This window comes from Glandiceps talaboti, chromosome 22 (genome assembly GCF_964340395.1).
Source record: "Glandiceps talaboti chromosome 22, keGlaTala1.1, whole genome shotgun sequence".
Lineage (NCBI taxonomy): Eukaryota > Metazoa > Hemichordata > Enteropneusta > Spengelidae > Glandiceps > Glandiceps talaboti.
The window spans coordinates 1,295,001-1,313,226 of NC_135570.1; the positions used below are offsets into that span (position 1 = coordinate 1,295,001).

An 18,226-nucleotide genomic window follows, 5' to 3' on the forward strand; every position below is an offset into this window, starting at 1 on the left:
GACGAAATCCCAAAGTACATACAGTAATCAATCGGTTTAAACCTTGACTGTAGAAGAATTGACAGGTCAGGTTTCCTAGAAGTATCGTTCTAACTACGCATCAAATCCCATCATACATTTGATAGTAGCGATAAAGACTAAATCCCCATGAATTATCAATGTTAATCTTCAATTCGTGACTACGGCGCTTACTTTATTAATAAATGATCACGTTCCATGGTTTTCGGCACAGTTATCAACACAGGTTCAGCCAAACCATGCCTTTAGTGTACAGTAGTAATACATACATGCAAAATTATTTGGATCACGTCAAAGGTAGAGCGGGCAAATGGGGAATGGGTCAAGGCGATTTAAGTGGGCTACACGAAGTACGACATACAGGAAGATTTGACAAATTCATGGTTACATCTTTCATAGACTCAACGGCAACATCTAAAACTTGCCGAGGCAACAATAGTGAGGATGTTTTTATAGTATGTAGAGATACCATTTCTTAGTTTATGAGTATCTAATATGATCACATGCCATGAGCTAAATTAACCATCAGTAGTAGTAAATTTTCTATTTAAAATGTTCGTTAATATGTTCCTTATTTTTCTCTGGTTCAGTCAGTCTTTAGCTAGATTACCCAATTACTTTGTAGTTTGTGTTACGTTGTACGCTTGGTTGCTGTTGTGAGTTAAGAATGCAAATAAGCACTCATGATCATGAAATGGTGAACACCACTCCAGAAAATAAAGACGTTGTCTATAACTTTGGGTTCTGGTGAGTCATTACAGGATTTTTACATCACCTATATTACATGCAATTTGAATGAAAAAAACATCAAGTTGAAGTTGTCCCTCATTTTGGGGGTCTTTGTTATGGGCCATATTGCATCATGGGAGTCAGCAGAAATGTGTATGCAATAGATGGGCAATGGATATTTATGACTCATAAATGGTTATGAAAACATCAGGATGAAGATGTCTCTGTGAAATCGATAATCGATAACCGATAATAGGTAATCGATAACCACGAAATCACTCTCCAGAACTAACTTCATGGACATGCTTCTCTTTCCTGCAGTCGTGCTCCTCTTTTAACACGTTCTAGCTTTATGAGACTATGATATGGTAGGGCTTGATTTCTTAGCACCCATACATCAATAAGCACATACTGAAATTTATAAAAGTGTAGACCTAGTTGTCAAACCATTCTAAATTTTCCCCTCTCGGTGTTACTAGGTTAGAGCTGAAATGTTCCGTTGCCAGTCAAATATAGCACTAAGTATCATACCAACAAAATATCAGTGTGGCATACATATCGATACCTTGCAATAACTCGTGTGTTATCAGTAGAAGTAACCATATAGATTTAAGAAAAACGACAGGGAAAACGTAAATTTGTTATAACATTGAAACTGATAAAATTAAACGTACACAAAATAATTGTATTGTATTGTATTGTATTGTATTGTATTGTATTGTATTGTATTGTATTGTATTGTATCGCTCAACTAAATAAAGTAACCAAAGAAGCAACAACTACAAAACTTTATTTTTTTGTGTTTGTCCAACTTAATTGGTACTATAATGTTTTTAAAAAACCCGAGTTTGATGACGTCACAATTGACTGATGACGCAGAAAAGAAGACCCAGGCCATAGTTAAGACGAATCGTGGGATGGTTATCAGTAAAACGTAGAGAAACACTACATGAATTATACAAGACAGAATCTGAGTAATACGACTGTTACTGATAGCTTCTGTGAAATGTCAAACTAATTACTAGAGTAATGAGCTAAGTGAACAACCGTGTTGTCTTTTAGTTATTACAAGTACGTCAATAGGATTGATAAATCCCTGTATAAAAACACGTGACATAATCACTCACTAGATAAATCAACATTTTAGTCTTAAAAAGTAAATACAGTGTATATAATACGCATTTTATTCAAGCATAGTTTTCGTTGAGTTCCTTTAATGATGCGACTTTCAAAATGGAAATTTACCATTATTGGTTTTTCTCAAATTGCTATCATTGCATTTCAAGCCTTATTTAGTTCCCCAGGCAACGAGTCTGCAATCAAAAAATGCTCCTTTAGAATAGGCCACCCACACTTGATATCATGTTCCGTTTTGGTATGGTTTCGTAGAAGTTGCTGGGTGAGTCATTTATACATAGCAATACAACATTTTACTGTAAATTTGACCAACACTTGTTGTATTTTAATTTTTATGTTGCCATTCATGGACTGTAACTGTATAAAAAAATCCAATAGAAATAGAATTCAAGACTCTTAATATTTTCCGGTTGCAGTAGTATGATTTTAGTTGTTGATTACTGTCACTTTGAGAGAGCTGCAGTCCAAATTAACAAAAACATCTAATACAGGCAGGGACGTATAAACAGTATATACGTCCCTGATACAAGCAAACAACACTAAATCGAACGTGACAACTTGTCGACCTCAGGCATCATAGTATTCCTCTACTTTTTTGGATCGAGTTTCTAATTGTAAAACTGTAAGCAGTTATCGCTCGTTTGGCATCAACGGACTCTTTTCATTTCTAAACGAATACGTAAAATACGACATAGAAAATGCTGATTTCCACTTGAAAATAGACATGGATTTACAACCTTATGTCAACAACCTTATACACGATACAACTTACAAGCCATTGCACCGTAAAACAGTACTCAACCATGACATGTCGTAAGTGCTGACTCTAATTACGCCAAGGCACACACAATAGGTAAGATGGACAATAATTGCTTTGAATAGCAGGAAATTGTACGACGTGTCTCTTTTTATCATGAGAATATAGACTACCGCTGCGCGCTGTACACATAAAAATCCATTTGCGGGTCACGTGACATATAAGCATGCCACGCAATCTGTCTTATTAGCATACAAAATTACCACTTATAAAGTTCGAATGTCACGTTTCCTTTAAAATAATTTCTGCCACATTAGCATGATTTCTACCTTGATATGGCCATATTGATAAACTATTTTCAATCTATAATACCAAAGAGTTTTATGTTTTTATTTCATTTTCGGGGAAGAGTTTGTGCTAGCAAATATCAGAGTGAGTTAGGTTTGTCGACGTCATAGTTAGACACTCATCAATATGTATTACACTATCGAAAAAAAAACAATATAGTTTGACAAATAAATATCAAATCAGATAACATGTAAACTCAGTCTAATATCGTTTGACAAATAAATATCAAATCAGATAACATGCAAACATGGTCGTTTGACAAATAAATATCAAATCAAATAACTTGCAAACATGGTCGTTTGACAAATAAATATCAAATCAGATAATATGCAAACATTAATGGTCGAATATCGTTTGACAAATAACACAAAATGTGGATATTCACACCACTGTTGTGGTGTTCTAAATAGACGTGCAAATATCAATGTTCATATTACGTAGGAAATGCAAGGTTTAGTTTGTCTTCCATCTACACAACGTGGATAAGTTAATCTAAATAGTAAAACTTATGCTATTATACCATGCATGAGCCAAGTTAACCAAAACATGGAATATATACTCTTGTTCCTACGCCACGATAATGCGTGTCTACGTCACTGGTCCTGCTGAGTTCGACATAGGAGTTAAAACGTTCAAAATTGCTATTAATTGCCCCGATTTTTCTTTGATATTACTGGCGCTAGTATAATTATGTTATTCTCCAATATTTTTGTTCATTCTGCCACTCGTATTTTCCTTGTCTGAACGAAGACAAATATTGACGAATAACATCTAATATGGAACTTGCAAACCCGCCATGTTGAATGTTGCATCATGGGAAATGCTATACTAAATACTAATCAATTAGTATTGTAAACAATGTTGATACGTTGCTTGTAACCACAAATATTCAATTCATAGTTACCCTGACAATTGTGGGAGGTTAATTTTATCAGTAGCTCCAGATTAGGTATTACGATAACCACAGATAATCCCATAGTCCTTTGCATCAGAGCATGCTCATTCTGGATTGCAAGTTCCCTACACTAGAGTGTAATATCGTGTTTGTCTCAGTGTGTCCTACGTTTATATATATTAACTTACATCTATATCATCTGTAAGTAGAATATATCTCATCGTACTTGGCCAGAGTTTTGTTTTTTACATTTAGAGTTATTTAGAACATGAATAATGAGAAAATAGAATAGTGGTTTCGAAATGATGAAAGCAAGGAAGATTACTCAGATTGTGATAGACAGTAAACGTCTCAATATCTAAAAATAATGGCCAACCTTTTATTCTATTGTGAATATAGGTATACATTTAATAACAATTGTCATTTTGTCATGAGGAAAATGTAAACAAATGAACAAATTTACTTCTTGTTACGAACGTACAAATACATGCACTGCAGAGCAGAGAATGAACAACTTATCTCTATACACTGATCTAGTGATAACAACTTGTGAATCGATGTGTAGCTGATTGGCAGCTCGTTATCGTCAAAACACTGATTAGCCGAGAGCTTTTTTTACGGTAAGAGTCACATGATACTAGTTTAAAAAGATTCTACCTAAAACTGCTGCTACCAATAATATTATTTTGTCCGGATATTATTGGATAAGATGTAATGAAAATTGTCAGTTGAAGATAATAAGCAAACAGATAGACCACGACACATAACTTTCCTAGTGTCTCCTAGACACTTAACTCTTGAGTTAAATACAATAAAGATCTTACAAAGTATCCTTTCTGAGTCCAGCGACTTGACAATATAAAATGTACTATGTAATTTGCAACAGGTTCGAAACCACATCAACAAGAAAACATTTATTTATTACTTTAAGACAGAAGTGCGTTTAATAATGAACGGTAATCTTTCTGTTTTTGTTTGTTTGTTTGTTTGTTTGTTTGAACTTTCCTAAGCAATTGTAAGATTGTAAATTCTCGTGAACGTTTGATCTGTAAAGTAGGTAAGACATATTACAAGAAATTAATCAAAACTGTTCAAGATATATTTTCATTTTAATATAGTCGTCTGTTTGTATTTTTCTCACGTTCGTATATTTCAAATAGCATACATTTTCAAAATATGTTAAAAGAGAGAAAAGGTCCATTGATAATGTTTTATGCGAATGGAAATCATTTCAGTGTTATTCTTTTGAATAACGACAGTATTTTAAAACAAACTAACCACTTTTGATAAAAAGAACTAGAAAAATCTTACCTTTAAATTGCTCTTTTTTCTTGTCTTGGCTGTTTTACACTTGTATTCGACATACACAGAGTTTGACGGAGAGGCCGCCGGGCTGTCCTCATTATAATTCTCTCCGATGCTAAAGTATGACCAATTGAGAACTTCCCAACCTCGAAAATCCGAGGTTAGTTAATATGCTAAGCTGTTAGAAATGTGTTAATTGGCCTCATCATCTATATCAACAGAAATAAAGAAGTGTCGGGTATTTGCATAATCTTCTTTTCCATCTTTTCATTGTATGCATGGTGCGCTCAGACCACTATAGAAAGAGGTTGTCTTGCTGCTAGACGTTCGGGCTTCTCCCGACGAAGTTCGCTGTGACGGCGAACGCCCATCCTTGTCGTATTGTAAATTCGGAATAACACCTGAGGTCTAGCAGCTAGACTAGGACATGAGTAGCTGTGGCCAGATTCATAGGAAGTATTTATAGTAGGAGCACAGAAACTCCAAAGGCTTATTTATTCTTTATTGTTTAGTATAATGTCGTAGCGTTATTTTACAAATTGTGATGCGAACTTGGCCGCTTTATAATGAACACGCAGGACAATAGCCACCTTAGCTCTGAAATATGATTTGAGAACTCTCTGTCAGCAGTTGTGTCGCAGTTCTCTGAGTGCACATTTCCAAACTTTGACCCGTCTTTTTTACACCTGACCCCATGAAGACGCGACATTACACAAATATCCATTATCGGATAAAATCTGATTTTAGACTCTAGGTTAGATGCTTGCTCTGATTCACTTTTTATGATATTATCCTATAAAAAGTACTATGTACGTGCGAAGAGTAATATTAGAGTCTAAAATTCGATTTTGTTGGCGTCTGTCAAATCGCTACCTAATCTTGCTGCTAGATGTTCGTGCTTTCTTTCGATACTAATTACTATAAGCGAACGAAGTTCGCAGTGAGGGCTTGCCTTGGATGTTCCATCCTCGATAGCGATGTTCGGTCGTGTGTCGTATTGTATCGGAAGAACATCCGAGGTCTAGCAGATAGACTAATCGCTACCATGAAAAGAGGCCAATGGTTTGCGTGATGTTGAAAATAAAACATCCATATGATTATTATATTGAAACGGCTTAGTGAATACACACAACTAGCACTATAAACGGAGATGTGTTCCAACTCAGACTCAGACCACTAATGAATATTTTCAGTGATCTGAGGTTACACAGACAAGGAACACAAAATTGCAGTCCCGTGCTTTTAAGTTTTATAATGTTTTGCACTCGCAAATCCGTGATCAAAGAATGTACACTTGCTATTGGATCCAGGATGAATAAAGTTTAAACGTTGTAAACCTTTCTCGAATATATTCTGACAGTGATGTTGAATTTGAGGGAAAATTCTGTTTGACAATAGAATAGACTAGCCAAGATTACTGACTACATAGCTCTTCAATGTAAGTGTGAGCAGTGAAGTGAAAACAGCTAGTGTACTTCCCGTTTCTCGGACAAGGCAACATTATATCGCCCTTCACATGCTATTGTTTGTAATTGATAAAACAAAAGGCGTTCTATGGAATATCATATCCCTTCGTCGCTAAAATTAACAGAGACGAGAAAATGACGGAAATGCAAGTTATCAAACATTCAGGACAAACACCTTTTTCAGTTAGAAAAACTTCCCTTTTTGAAATGGAGATTAGTCCCCAGCATCATTTTCACAAACCTGCGAAGAGGCCTTGATTGACACAACATTGTACAGTCATGGACACAGTCTATCTGAGAGACATTCCTTACTGTTCACAAATACAGACATTTCTACTAGGCTACATCCATTTCGTAGGGTCTATGATCCATCTCAGACCGGTTGACCACTAGTGGTCTGAGGGTCCATGTCGCCCTGCTTGCATACGGAGTAAGTCGCCTACAAAGAGACAGTTGTGAAACCTGGGCTTACCTGAAATGCTAGTATAGTAGTAACTAAAGATTTAACGCATCTGTGTTCAAATATCAGCAATAAATCGACTATTTAGTAATTCTACCTCGCCTTGGCTACAAAAGTACTAGTCCCAGTCCGGAGGACCAGAAATCCCGAAATCACAAGTTCGATCGTAAAATTTATGCCCAAGCGGACGCCCGATCAAATGTGGCGGAGTTTGTACGGCGGGACTTTGAAATCAGTCGGAACTGGAAAAGTTCCGATTTCGACACCTTTTGTGATCGTACCAGCGACTACTATCGTCAAAAAGATGTAAAATGAGTACATATTCGACCGATTGCTAATATTTGATAGCTTTATAAAAAAAATTATATGTAATTATTTTGTTATTGGTGCGAAAGTATTTTGTTTTCGCACTCGCTATAGGACGGTTACTTTTCGTAGGACGGTGTTGAGCGAAACGCGTGCACCGTCTGCAAGCAGGACTGTGAGCCATGGTACAACATCTGAGCACAGACAAGGAACACAGTTTCTTGTCTGTGATCTGAGGTACAACTACTGACAATTATCGGATTGAGAGGTGTCAACGAGTTCCAGCAAGATGCTTAGTTTAGACAAACAAGTTTTATTTACACATAGCCCCAAAGCATAGGCTGGTGGCGTTATTCACCATATGGGTACAGGTGTAAGAAGGTGCTAAAAGGTGTTACTTTTAGCATCGGCAGAATTGTAATGTGTTCAAATCTGATCAATGCAGTGTCGACGTTTACCTTCAAATAGCATCTTGTCCTGCGTGGGAGTTACGAATTTGACTTTTAAATTACTGTAGTGGGAGGCAACTTCACGGTTTAAAAACGAAGGGAAAATGATTTTTTGAAAACGAGTATGGACACATCTCATTTTACTACAGAGTGACTATAGCATATATACTTTAAATACTCCATGGGAGATAAAGTACGTTTGGCTAAAGGTCATATATTGATCATTTTTTCAATTTCCGATTTTGTTTTAGCTCTAACCTTTTAGGATTATAACGTTATTAATCGAGTAGGAAATCAAGGCCATGTATCTATTTACACCCTCTGTGCTATTTGGTCCTTAAAAACACAGGCTGTGTATAATTGAAACGTCCGTATTTTGGACAGTTTTACCAAATTTGAACTTGCTCTACTCTTACATTGATAAACTAACACACAGACATCATAGAGAGCATTCGTTTAATGACAACAAAAATATATACAAATTGTATGCCTTACCTATATCGATCAGGCTTCAAAAATACACATCGTGATAACAAATCAAATAGATACGTTGCGAGAAGATACAGTTGTTGGTGGTTGAGTGGTTAGTAAGTGTTGTTGGTGGCTGAACGGTTAAGTGTTGTTGGTGGCTGAGTGGGCAAGAGTTGTTGGTGGCTGAGTGGCTAAGTGTTGTTGGTGGCTGAGCGGTCACGGATTGTTGGTGGCTGAGTGGTCAAGGGATGTTGGTGGCTGAGCGGTCACGCGCACGGGTTGTTGGTGGCTGAGCGGTCAAGGGTTGTTTTGAAAGCTGGTAGTAAGAAGTAAGAGGTTAAGTTTGAACGCATAAAGGAAATACAGACGTGTCAAGACTCCTCCTATATGGATTCATGAATGACGATCTTAAAGCACTGATATGTTTAAGGAACTATCCGGTATAAATATAAATTATCATTATTGTCGTGGATTATCAAGGTTATTGTCATTCGTGACGACAATTCGTGTTTGTCATCAGTTTGACCTTATGATTAAAAAAGGAAACCATATTTGATATCCTGTTTTATTGCACGTCAGTGGTTGTTGTTGTAAGTGGGGGAAACACCAAGGATGTTTATATGGTTTCTTTTGTTGGAGTTCTATTAGGCAAACATTATTCTTTGTCTGCTTACATTGATAAAATAAATAAACTTATAAGGAAAAAATGTGAAATTTTATACAGACTTAGGTACATTTTATAGCAACGTATTTATTACGCTTGTACATTCATATGTACTTCCTCATATTACCTACGGCTTGAGGTTTGGGGTAATACTTATTCGTCACACTTGAACTGTGTTTTAACTACACAAAAAATGATTGTTTGTACGATATTGATTAAATCTTCCATGGACCATTCAGCTCCTTTGTTTATTAAGTTGAATATTCTAGATGTTTTCAAATCTTCATGGATAGTTAGTAGGCTCTTTTATTTATGGTTTGATCCACCAACAATCATCGCATTCTGTGTATGATTATTTCAGAGTTACTTGTCACAACTACTTATATCAAAATCTACATCCATGTCATGCCAGGTCAAATCCGGGTCAATTTTCTATTTCTTTTTCTGGCAAAAAAATGGAATAACATCCCTGTCAACATCAAATGCATTAAGTCTTTACATCGTTTCAAACAAACCTTGAAGCAACATCTACTGGAGTATTATAACCGATCAACTGTATATTTGTAATTTTAATCATGTATACATAATATATGTTAGTTAGTTAGTTAGTTAGTTAGTTAGTTAGTTAGTTAGTCAGATAATTGGTTCATTATAGTGAAATGAGGTTATGGAAATTACATTGCAATAACTAGATGAAAATAGAAAACACAACCTGCCAGCCTAATGGATTTATAAATCACCTTTGAAATATTTACAAAGTAATTTTGAGGGAAAAATACAAATAATCTGAATATGTATTATATACTTTGAGTCATATGAGTACCTTGTTGTGAAGTTCTGTATATTAATATAGTGGACAGGCCCCGACTAGATGTAAGCTATATCCTGACTTCCCATTTACCCACTGTTATGGTTTATATTAATATATGAGTGGACAGGCCCAGACTAGATGTAACCTATATCCTGACTTCCCATTTACCCACTGCTATGGTTTATATTAATATATGAGTGGACAGGCCCAGACTAGATGTAAGCCATTTCCTGACTTCCCATTTACCCACTACTATGGTTTATATAACTGACATGACGTTCCGTCCAAAACTGTTAGCCTTTCGCTATTATATCCATTATTAAATATTCAGTTATGAATCCTATGAATCCACCTCGTCCAGGTTTGTTGCAATGCTGTTACAAGATGGTAATGGATTGTATGAACACATTACTTTACTTTTTGGCTTGTAAAAAGATTTTGGATTGGAAGGCATGGCACAGAAAGTCTTATTTGTAGTAATGAGAAATCAATTGCTAAAGACATTTCCTCCAAAGTCTGGACGATGTTGTTCAGAATAACCAACATCTACTATGTGTTATTTTATGGAGGTAATCATCTTACGAAATGATCAAAGCATGATGCATCTTGGGACTTCGAAACACTGCCCAATATTTGACATTCATGCTGTACCTAAGTAGAGTATATTCGTCATCGTCCAACTGGAAGCTCGATAGGTAATTAATGAGAGCTATAAAACTAATTATTCCCCAGAGATTCTCCCTATTTGAATTCACGTAAGACTGTAACTGCACAGCTACCCTCAGCCAAATTTCAACTGTAGGATGTGTGATATCTTCTTCTATTTGTGATAATTGTCGACAAGGGAATAACAAGAATCCGTATGCACTGTCGTCAAGAGACCTTTTGATATTAACAACACAGAATCACTTCAATTTAGAAAATGTCGAAGTTAGGTTGAGTACCTTGTTGTCAAATTAACTTGTTTGATGAGCAGCTATTATTGTTTGATTTCCAGTCAGTCTATCAAAGCAAAAGTCAAATTTAGTCATTAACACAATCTTCTCACTTATTTCATTCTATTCTGAATTAACTAGCACGTTATTTCACTTTATATCTAATATCGTGTGTTTATCACTCGTTTTGCAACTTTAGTGCAATGACACACACCTCCTTTCAGACTGTGTTTTTCTTTGGTTTGTGAAAAGGCTATCAAAATCAGAATCAATCACAATATAACTTTATTTATCCCCAATAGTTAGTAATTACAGAATAAAATACATACTCAAATGTAAAACAAAACTACACATATCGTATAACGGGGAAAACTCCACCACAAAGAACGACTGTGGCTACTTTTGAAAGTAGAGAAAGCGAATGGAACAATATACGATATAAATGTTTACTTTTACTACTGGTGGAGGGTGTATACTACTCCTGGTGATTCTAATGTTATCGAATTCTATTCTGTATGTAGGGATGGGAAGGGTCTTTTAGAACATCGTGAGTATTATGGGCTAGATCAATAGTTCAATGTAGGATAAAAAAAAACTAAATTCTTTTAGACTAAGTTAGGTCTCAGGCCTCAGACCCTTCTAACGTAATTGGCCAAAATTGATAATTGTTTCATAAAGCACAATTAATTTCAAATCAGTGTAGTTTTTTGTAGTGCTGCGAATACAAAGCCAGTATGTTTATGAGAAATATTCTCTTTTATTGACACTGTATTATATGTTCGTGCCATGCATTTGCTATAATAGCAGAAATTTTCCCATTTCTCGATTTGACATTTTCAAAAAAATTGTATTTAGGGGTACAGAACAAATTCTATTAAAAGTTAAATTAATTTTGTCGGATGAGCACTAAAATGATTTAACAACTAGAAGGAGTACGTGTTTTATCCTACATTGAACTATTGATCTCGTATTTTACAAGTAGCTTGCTTCTTCTAGATTGAATTTGTCAAATAAATATCGGTTAATTGACCCCTGAGTGACATTTAATAGTTAGTCGTAAAATAGAATGATTTAATCGAAAATCTCAGTGACTTTTAAATCATTTTATGACCGTCTTTGTACAAACCTTGAACGGATGCAGTCTACATGAATTCGTTGGTATAGTGACGATTTAGACATTTTCTTTGAAAACACACAGCAGTTGGCTTTGATTTAAAGATTAAGGCTATTCTTATGAGTCCATTGGGACATGACTTTTTTTGTTTTCTATGTTTTACGAGTTTTTACAATTACTAAGCGTGAAGTCATGATGGCCGAATGGTTAGAGTGGCCGGCTTTGAATCTGTACATTGCTGGTTGTGGAGTCATGATGGTCGAATGGTTAGAGTGGCCGGCTTTGCATCTGTACATTGCTAGTTGTGGAGTCATGATGGTCGAATGGTTAGTGTGGCCGGCTTTGAATTTTTACATGATTGCCGTTTGTTTCTGAATGGCTAAAGTCCTTGGGCAAGATTTGAACCACGATTGTGCCCCAGTCGACGCAACTGTATAATTGGGGACCTAGTAAGATATATGTTGCAATGTGAATGCTTTAATCCAATGTGCTTATAGAGGCTGCAATGGATTGTATTCTCCCCAGGGAGTTGAGGAAGGATAAAGGGCCGTTGTGTTGCTATAGATCCGTGCCAGGGGTAATAATTGTAAAGTGCTTTGAGCACAGAGTGGGAAAGAGCTATATAAAAAGTTAAGTCAACTAGACATGAACTAATTACAGATAGACCGAGACGTCTATAATATGTTAACTATCAAAACTGATTTATCATCCAGGTAAATAACATCATAAACGCTAATAAAATACAGCTGATCTATCTCACTGGTTAACTGACTAATGCAAACAACAGTTATATATGTATGCAATACATTATATATATATATATATATATATATATATATATATATATATATATATATATATATATATATATATATATATATATATATATATGTATATATATATATATATATACGATATATATGTATATATATAACACGGTATCAAGCAAGGTACACAGGAGCCGTCGTTGTCTGATGATCGCACAATGCGTGAAACTCCGAGTTACAACCAAGAAAGAGTTCCAGTACTACCAAAACTATATATATATATATATATATATATATATATATATATATATATATATATATATATATATATATATATATATATATATATATATATATATATATATATATATATATATATATATATATATATATGCATGATATTCTGCATGATCTTTAATGGGAATTCTGAATTCTTGTTATGAAATATGACTAGTTAAAGTTGTGTATGGTAATTGGTAGGTCATAATTATGTTGATGTAGTCGTCATTTTTTTCTCTGTCCATGGAAATCCACAAGAAATAATTGTAAGATACGAAATCTAACCTTATTTAGGTTCGACTATCTGTGTATATCTGACGATTTGTGCTTTGACCCACAACACATTCGATGATTTCAAGCCAAAATAAAAGAAATGAAAAAATTCAACCTATCCGCCAGCACACCACTCTCCTCCCACGCTCCATTGTTTTGAACTTTGACCTAATAATTATGGCTTTTGATATTGCATTTGTAACGAGAGAGATATAGATAGATAGATAGATAGATAGATAGATAGATAGATAGATAGATATATAGATATATAGATAATAGATAGATAGATAGATAGATAGATAGAAAGATAGATAGATAGATAGAGAGAGATTGCATGTCTGACTGACTGACTGCCTGCCTGCCTGCCTGTCTGTCTGTCTGTCTGTCTGTCTGTCCGTCTGTCCGTCTGTCTGTCTGTTTGTCTGTCTGTCTGTCTGTCTGTCTGTCTGTCTGTCTGTCTGTCTGTCTGTCAGTCTGCCTATATATCCTGCTCAACATTCATGTGATGTCTACTGATATACATGTAATAAGCTAGCTAAATTGCTGAGACTAAATCAGCGTAGATGTACTTCTTTTACTGTAACTTTCAATCGATTGAATACAGCAACGGTGTGTGAAAAAAAAAAGAATTTAGTAACTCGATGTCCGACCAAAATGAGTTAAGTGGCCATGAAATTGACACCACATCACAGTGAAATAATATATGTTACACATGGTGATGTAACCGTTTGAGTTTTCTCACGTACGAACATCTGACAACGGTAACTGTCGTGTTGAGGTGTATGTATGTGTGTTCAATTTGAACACGAAAACTACCAATTATGATGACGTCAAACATAATTACGATTAAATTGACCAAAAAGAGGAAACTATCGTGACGGCAGAGATGACAAAATGAACAGGACGTTCGCTTGGACGCTGGTACACTAGCAGATTCAACATCTATACATGTTGGCTAATATGTACTGCTCATTTCCCGTTACCGGAATACCGACGTTATTTCATCCAATGCTTTCAACATTAATGTGATTTAGGAAATACGATCCCATAATGCAACGGGACACAAACTGCCTCATTAGTTGGTAAAATGCATATTGAAGCCGTTGAAAGGGACGCGGTATATCCTCGGTTGTGATTTTCTTGTAAAAGTTGGCCCTTCATCAAACATACAATCCGCGAAAAAACACATTGTTTGTTTGTTTTTTTGTTTGTTTGTTTTTTTGCTTGCTTGTTTGTTTGTTTGTTTGTTTGTTTGTTTGCGTACTTGCTTGCTTGTGGTAACAGGATAAGGCTAGGCAGGAATGAGACACGTTTCATATAAAGACATACAGTATAATTAGTGTTAGTGAACAAAACGAATAAGACTAGTATAAATAAGAAACTTTATGAGAAGAGACAGTGTTAAGAAAGACTAGTCATTGGAATAGTGATATTGGAAAATACACGATATTACATCGATATTTACTCGATGTAACAGAATGTGTCACTCATTCAGATAATCTGGTTATCACGGTGTCGACTTGTTGCTATTTTAGAATGTCCATACTTGTGTAGATTAAAGTGAATGTTTCGTAGAGTAGTCTGAGCTTGAAAGCAACGTAACGGCCGAAAGTCAGAGATAAACGAGAGTGATGCTCAGGCCAAAACAGGATGTCTAAAACGACATTGACAATAATCATTCAGAGAGTCTGTGTCAATACCACTAATCGACGCAAATTACCATTACTCTTGTAATAAGCAAAGTGTACAGCAAAATGAGGATTTTTTTTTCTGTGAGGGGGTGCAATATTGAAGTTAAGCACTGAGGCATGCATTCATTGTAAAGTCAAAAGAATTTTACGACATGTACACTGGAAGTAAAAAATAAAACTAAACAGTTTCTATATCTTTGTTGGAGGAAATCAGTGAGGATTTCATTTTCTGACCAAATACAGAATTTTTGTGAAATGTAAATATTTAAATGACTAGAGTTGAATTAATTTATTGTGTTCAATATTGTCTTTTGCAATGATTTTTGTTGTTAATCGTAAAGAACGGTCTGTAAAGGAGTCTGTGTGCTTAGACGATGCCGTTTTTGTTGTTATACCACATACATTTATATACATAAAGACAGCAAGGTGTACTCGTTTGATTTCTAATCTTTGTAAAAATGGAAAAGAAACAATTGACATTAAAGCCTAAAAAATAATTGTTTGGTTCTGGTTTCCCGAGCCCACCTAGCTTTTCACTGCCGACCATCAGCTTTTTTTACGTATTCGAGAAACACATAATAAAATCGCAAATATTTTGAAGTCTCACGAGAAATAGTGGATGCGGAAACTGCCATCAACTTTCAAAGATACTCTAAAACTGTTCTTCCAATCTGTAATGGCTGTACATCTGATAGGAAGAAATAAACAACACAGAGACCATTTGGAAAACAATGGAAAACCTGAACTAGACACTCATAAATGAAAAAAAAAATATAATAAAATAAAAAAAAAGTTACCTACCCCACCTATTCTAAAATTGAGTGTAGCAGGAAGCACACCATGTTTTATTGGGCCTAAACAATGAAATTCGTAAAGAGTCACTTACGACAACGTCCTATATCGATGCATGTCATTTGAGTTGTTTTGAAGAAAATCAAGGAGATATTAAAAAGCCTGAAAGATCTGGCCGTTCCTTCCGCTTTATACATAATGCACTCTCTCACTGTTGGCAGCGGATAGACTCTATCACAACCGCGGGAGCGTCGCTAGCAGCTGTTTTGTGTGTACCGATACCTACCGGTGCTTCGTGCCGCATACTTGTATATCTAATATCCTTGTATTGTGCGCCCTCATCGACTACATTGGACTAACCATTCCTTGATGTGTTTTTGCGACTCACTGTGTTATTGTGACGGACCCGAGATTCAGTGTCACACACCAAACGAAGAATAATTGATAGAACACATAATAATTAACTCGAATTGCCAAGATCATGTGCATGGTTACTTTCTTTTCTTTTTTTATCAGAAACTGATACATAGATCATGAAAACCGATCAATACAGTTCTTGAGATACTGTACAGATGACGATTTTACCATAAATGTGACCACCATTTGGTTCAATTTTAAGAGGCTATAGAGTGAAATAACCACATGCTAAATTTGATAATTTAAATATTAACACAGTATATGAAAATAAACAAGTAACACATTTTCATTCAAATCTACAGATAGAGGCCGTAACGCTCAGAATTAATTTGAATGGCGCCCTCTGTTGTATTTCATCGTAGATGTACATGTCACATTCAAAACTGAGAGATATCGATACACTAGTCACTCTGGGCTTTTTTCATTCTTTATTCGAATAATTTTTTTTTGAAAACACATACACAACTGTGTTTTTATTCGAATCGTTTTTTGAAAACACATACACAACTGTATTTTTGTGTATGAAATGATAACCTAACTGAGTGATTGCGTAACAGTCGGTGAATGCGTATACCCCTTGGGAGACTAATAGTAGCTGGAAATAAAAAACAAACCAGTTGGCGACTTTTTCCATTACAAAAACTAAAAGTTAATAACAAAACTCAAATCATGTGAACATGTTATGAGACTAAATAAATGTACCAAGGGATGGGATGTCAGTCTACGATTACGTCTCATTTTATTGTTTGTCTGATTCATTTCGAGAAAATATAAACCAAGATATCAAAGCATGTTTCGCCATCTAATATGAATACGACTACAAAGTAGTAATTGCAATGAAAAGCGCCCTCACACGTTTAAAACACAGATAGATGTGAAAGCAATGACCGTAATAAATAAAGTATTTTGTGTCAAACATCAGGATTTCCATGTATGAAATAACCGTGGACTTTGGTAATCGAACCCATATTTTAACTTTCCAAGTTCAGATGCTGTCAGGTAAATTCAAGTCATGCTTAGGCAAGCCTGAAGGTTAATATCGCCCATGTAATTAGAAGCAGGTGGATGGATACTGGCAATAGTTAAAATAAAATCCATCTCATTAAGGCATGTAATTAGAAGCAGGTGGATGGATACTAGCAATGGTTAAAAAAATCTATCTCATTAAAAGGCAACCCTTAGGAATCTTGAATATTGCATTTTTTCTAAACTGAAATACTCGAGTCACTCTTAAAATAGTCTTTTTCTTACATACTCACATCCACTTTTGTTATGTTGAAAGTAAACTGTCTTGCACCCTATGTTTATCTTTTTCAGATTTGCATCTTTGACTGTTTTACAATTGATATTATCTATTTATCTCACAATCTTCAAATTGTCAGGCAAAGGAAACATTATAAAGTAAATGAATCGTCGGAGAGCAAATATGCTTGAAAGCGAATATACTTTTTAGGGTGAGATTTAATTAATTATTGCTGTGTTTTTATCTGTTTCAAAATAGGTATTACGCAAACCCAAGAAAAGCTGCTAGGTGTGTTAATCCAACAACTTCAACTACACAATCTTTTATTTCCAGTAAACAAAGGAAAACTGAAACTCCTAATGTATCAGAAATTTCAATGGCATATGAATTCAGGTAATGCATCTCAAACATTAGTATCTGTATGATTTTTGCTGCCCTAGAGTCTTTGTTATGACAAGAAAATACTGAAATTTCTATTTTATTCAACTTTTTCCCACTATTCACAGTAATACAGACCAATATGATGGGAGTACTACATTGACTACTTTGTCAGGAGTTGAGGAAATCCAAACTGGTGATGGTGGTGATGGTGATGGTGATGGTGGTGGTGATGGTGATGGTGATGATGATGATCAAGATGATGATGATGATGATGATCAAAAGAGCCAGTATGTAACATTCCAAAATTTGTTTTCTCATACATTTACTTTTTGAAAATTTACACTCAGTCATAAAAACAATTCCTTCCAACCTATAGATCAGATGGTTGTGATGATGACATTGTAAATAATACAAAGATGTACATACAGTTAATTATATTCATGTATATTTACAATGTCACATGTAACCATATCTACATAGACTTTTTAATACACTTTATCAGTCAGGAAATATGGTGT

General features: G+C 35.1%; 1 protein-coding gene across 1 annotated transcript in view; it reads right to left on the bottom strand.

Annotated features, from left to right (window-relative positions):
• The window catches only part of LOC144452384 (substance-P receptor-like), a 47,227-nt gene that overhangs the window by 1,456 nt on the left and 27,545 nt on the right, over positions 1 to 18,226 (bottom strand). Inside the window, exons 5-6 of the mRNA XM_078143475.1 lie at positions 10,468 to 10,698; positions 5,196 to 5,304 (exon numbers count right to left, since the gene is read on the bottom strand). Of these exons, the coding sequence (XP_077999601.1) occupies positions 5,196 to 5,304; positions 10,468 to 10,698 (340 nt within the window). The remainder of the gene's footprint in view (positions 1 to 5,195; positions 5,305 to 10,467; positions 10,699 to 18,226) is intronic.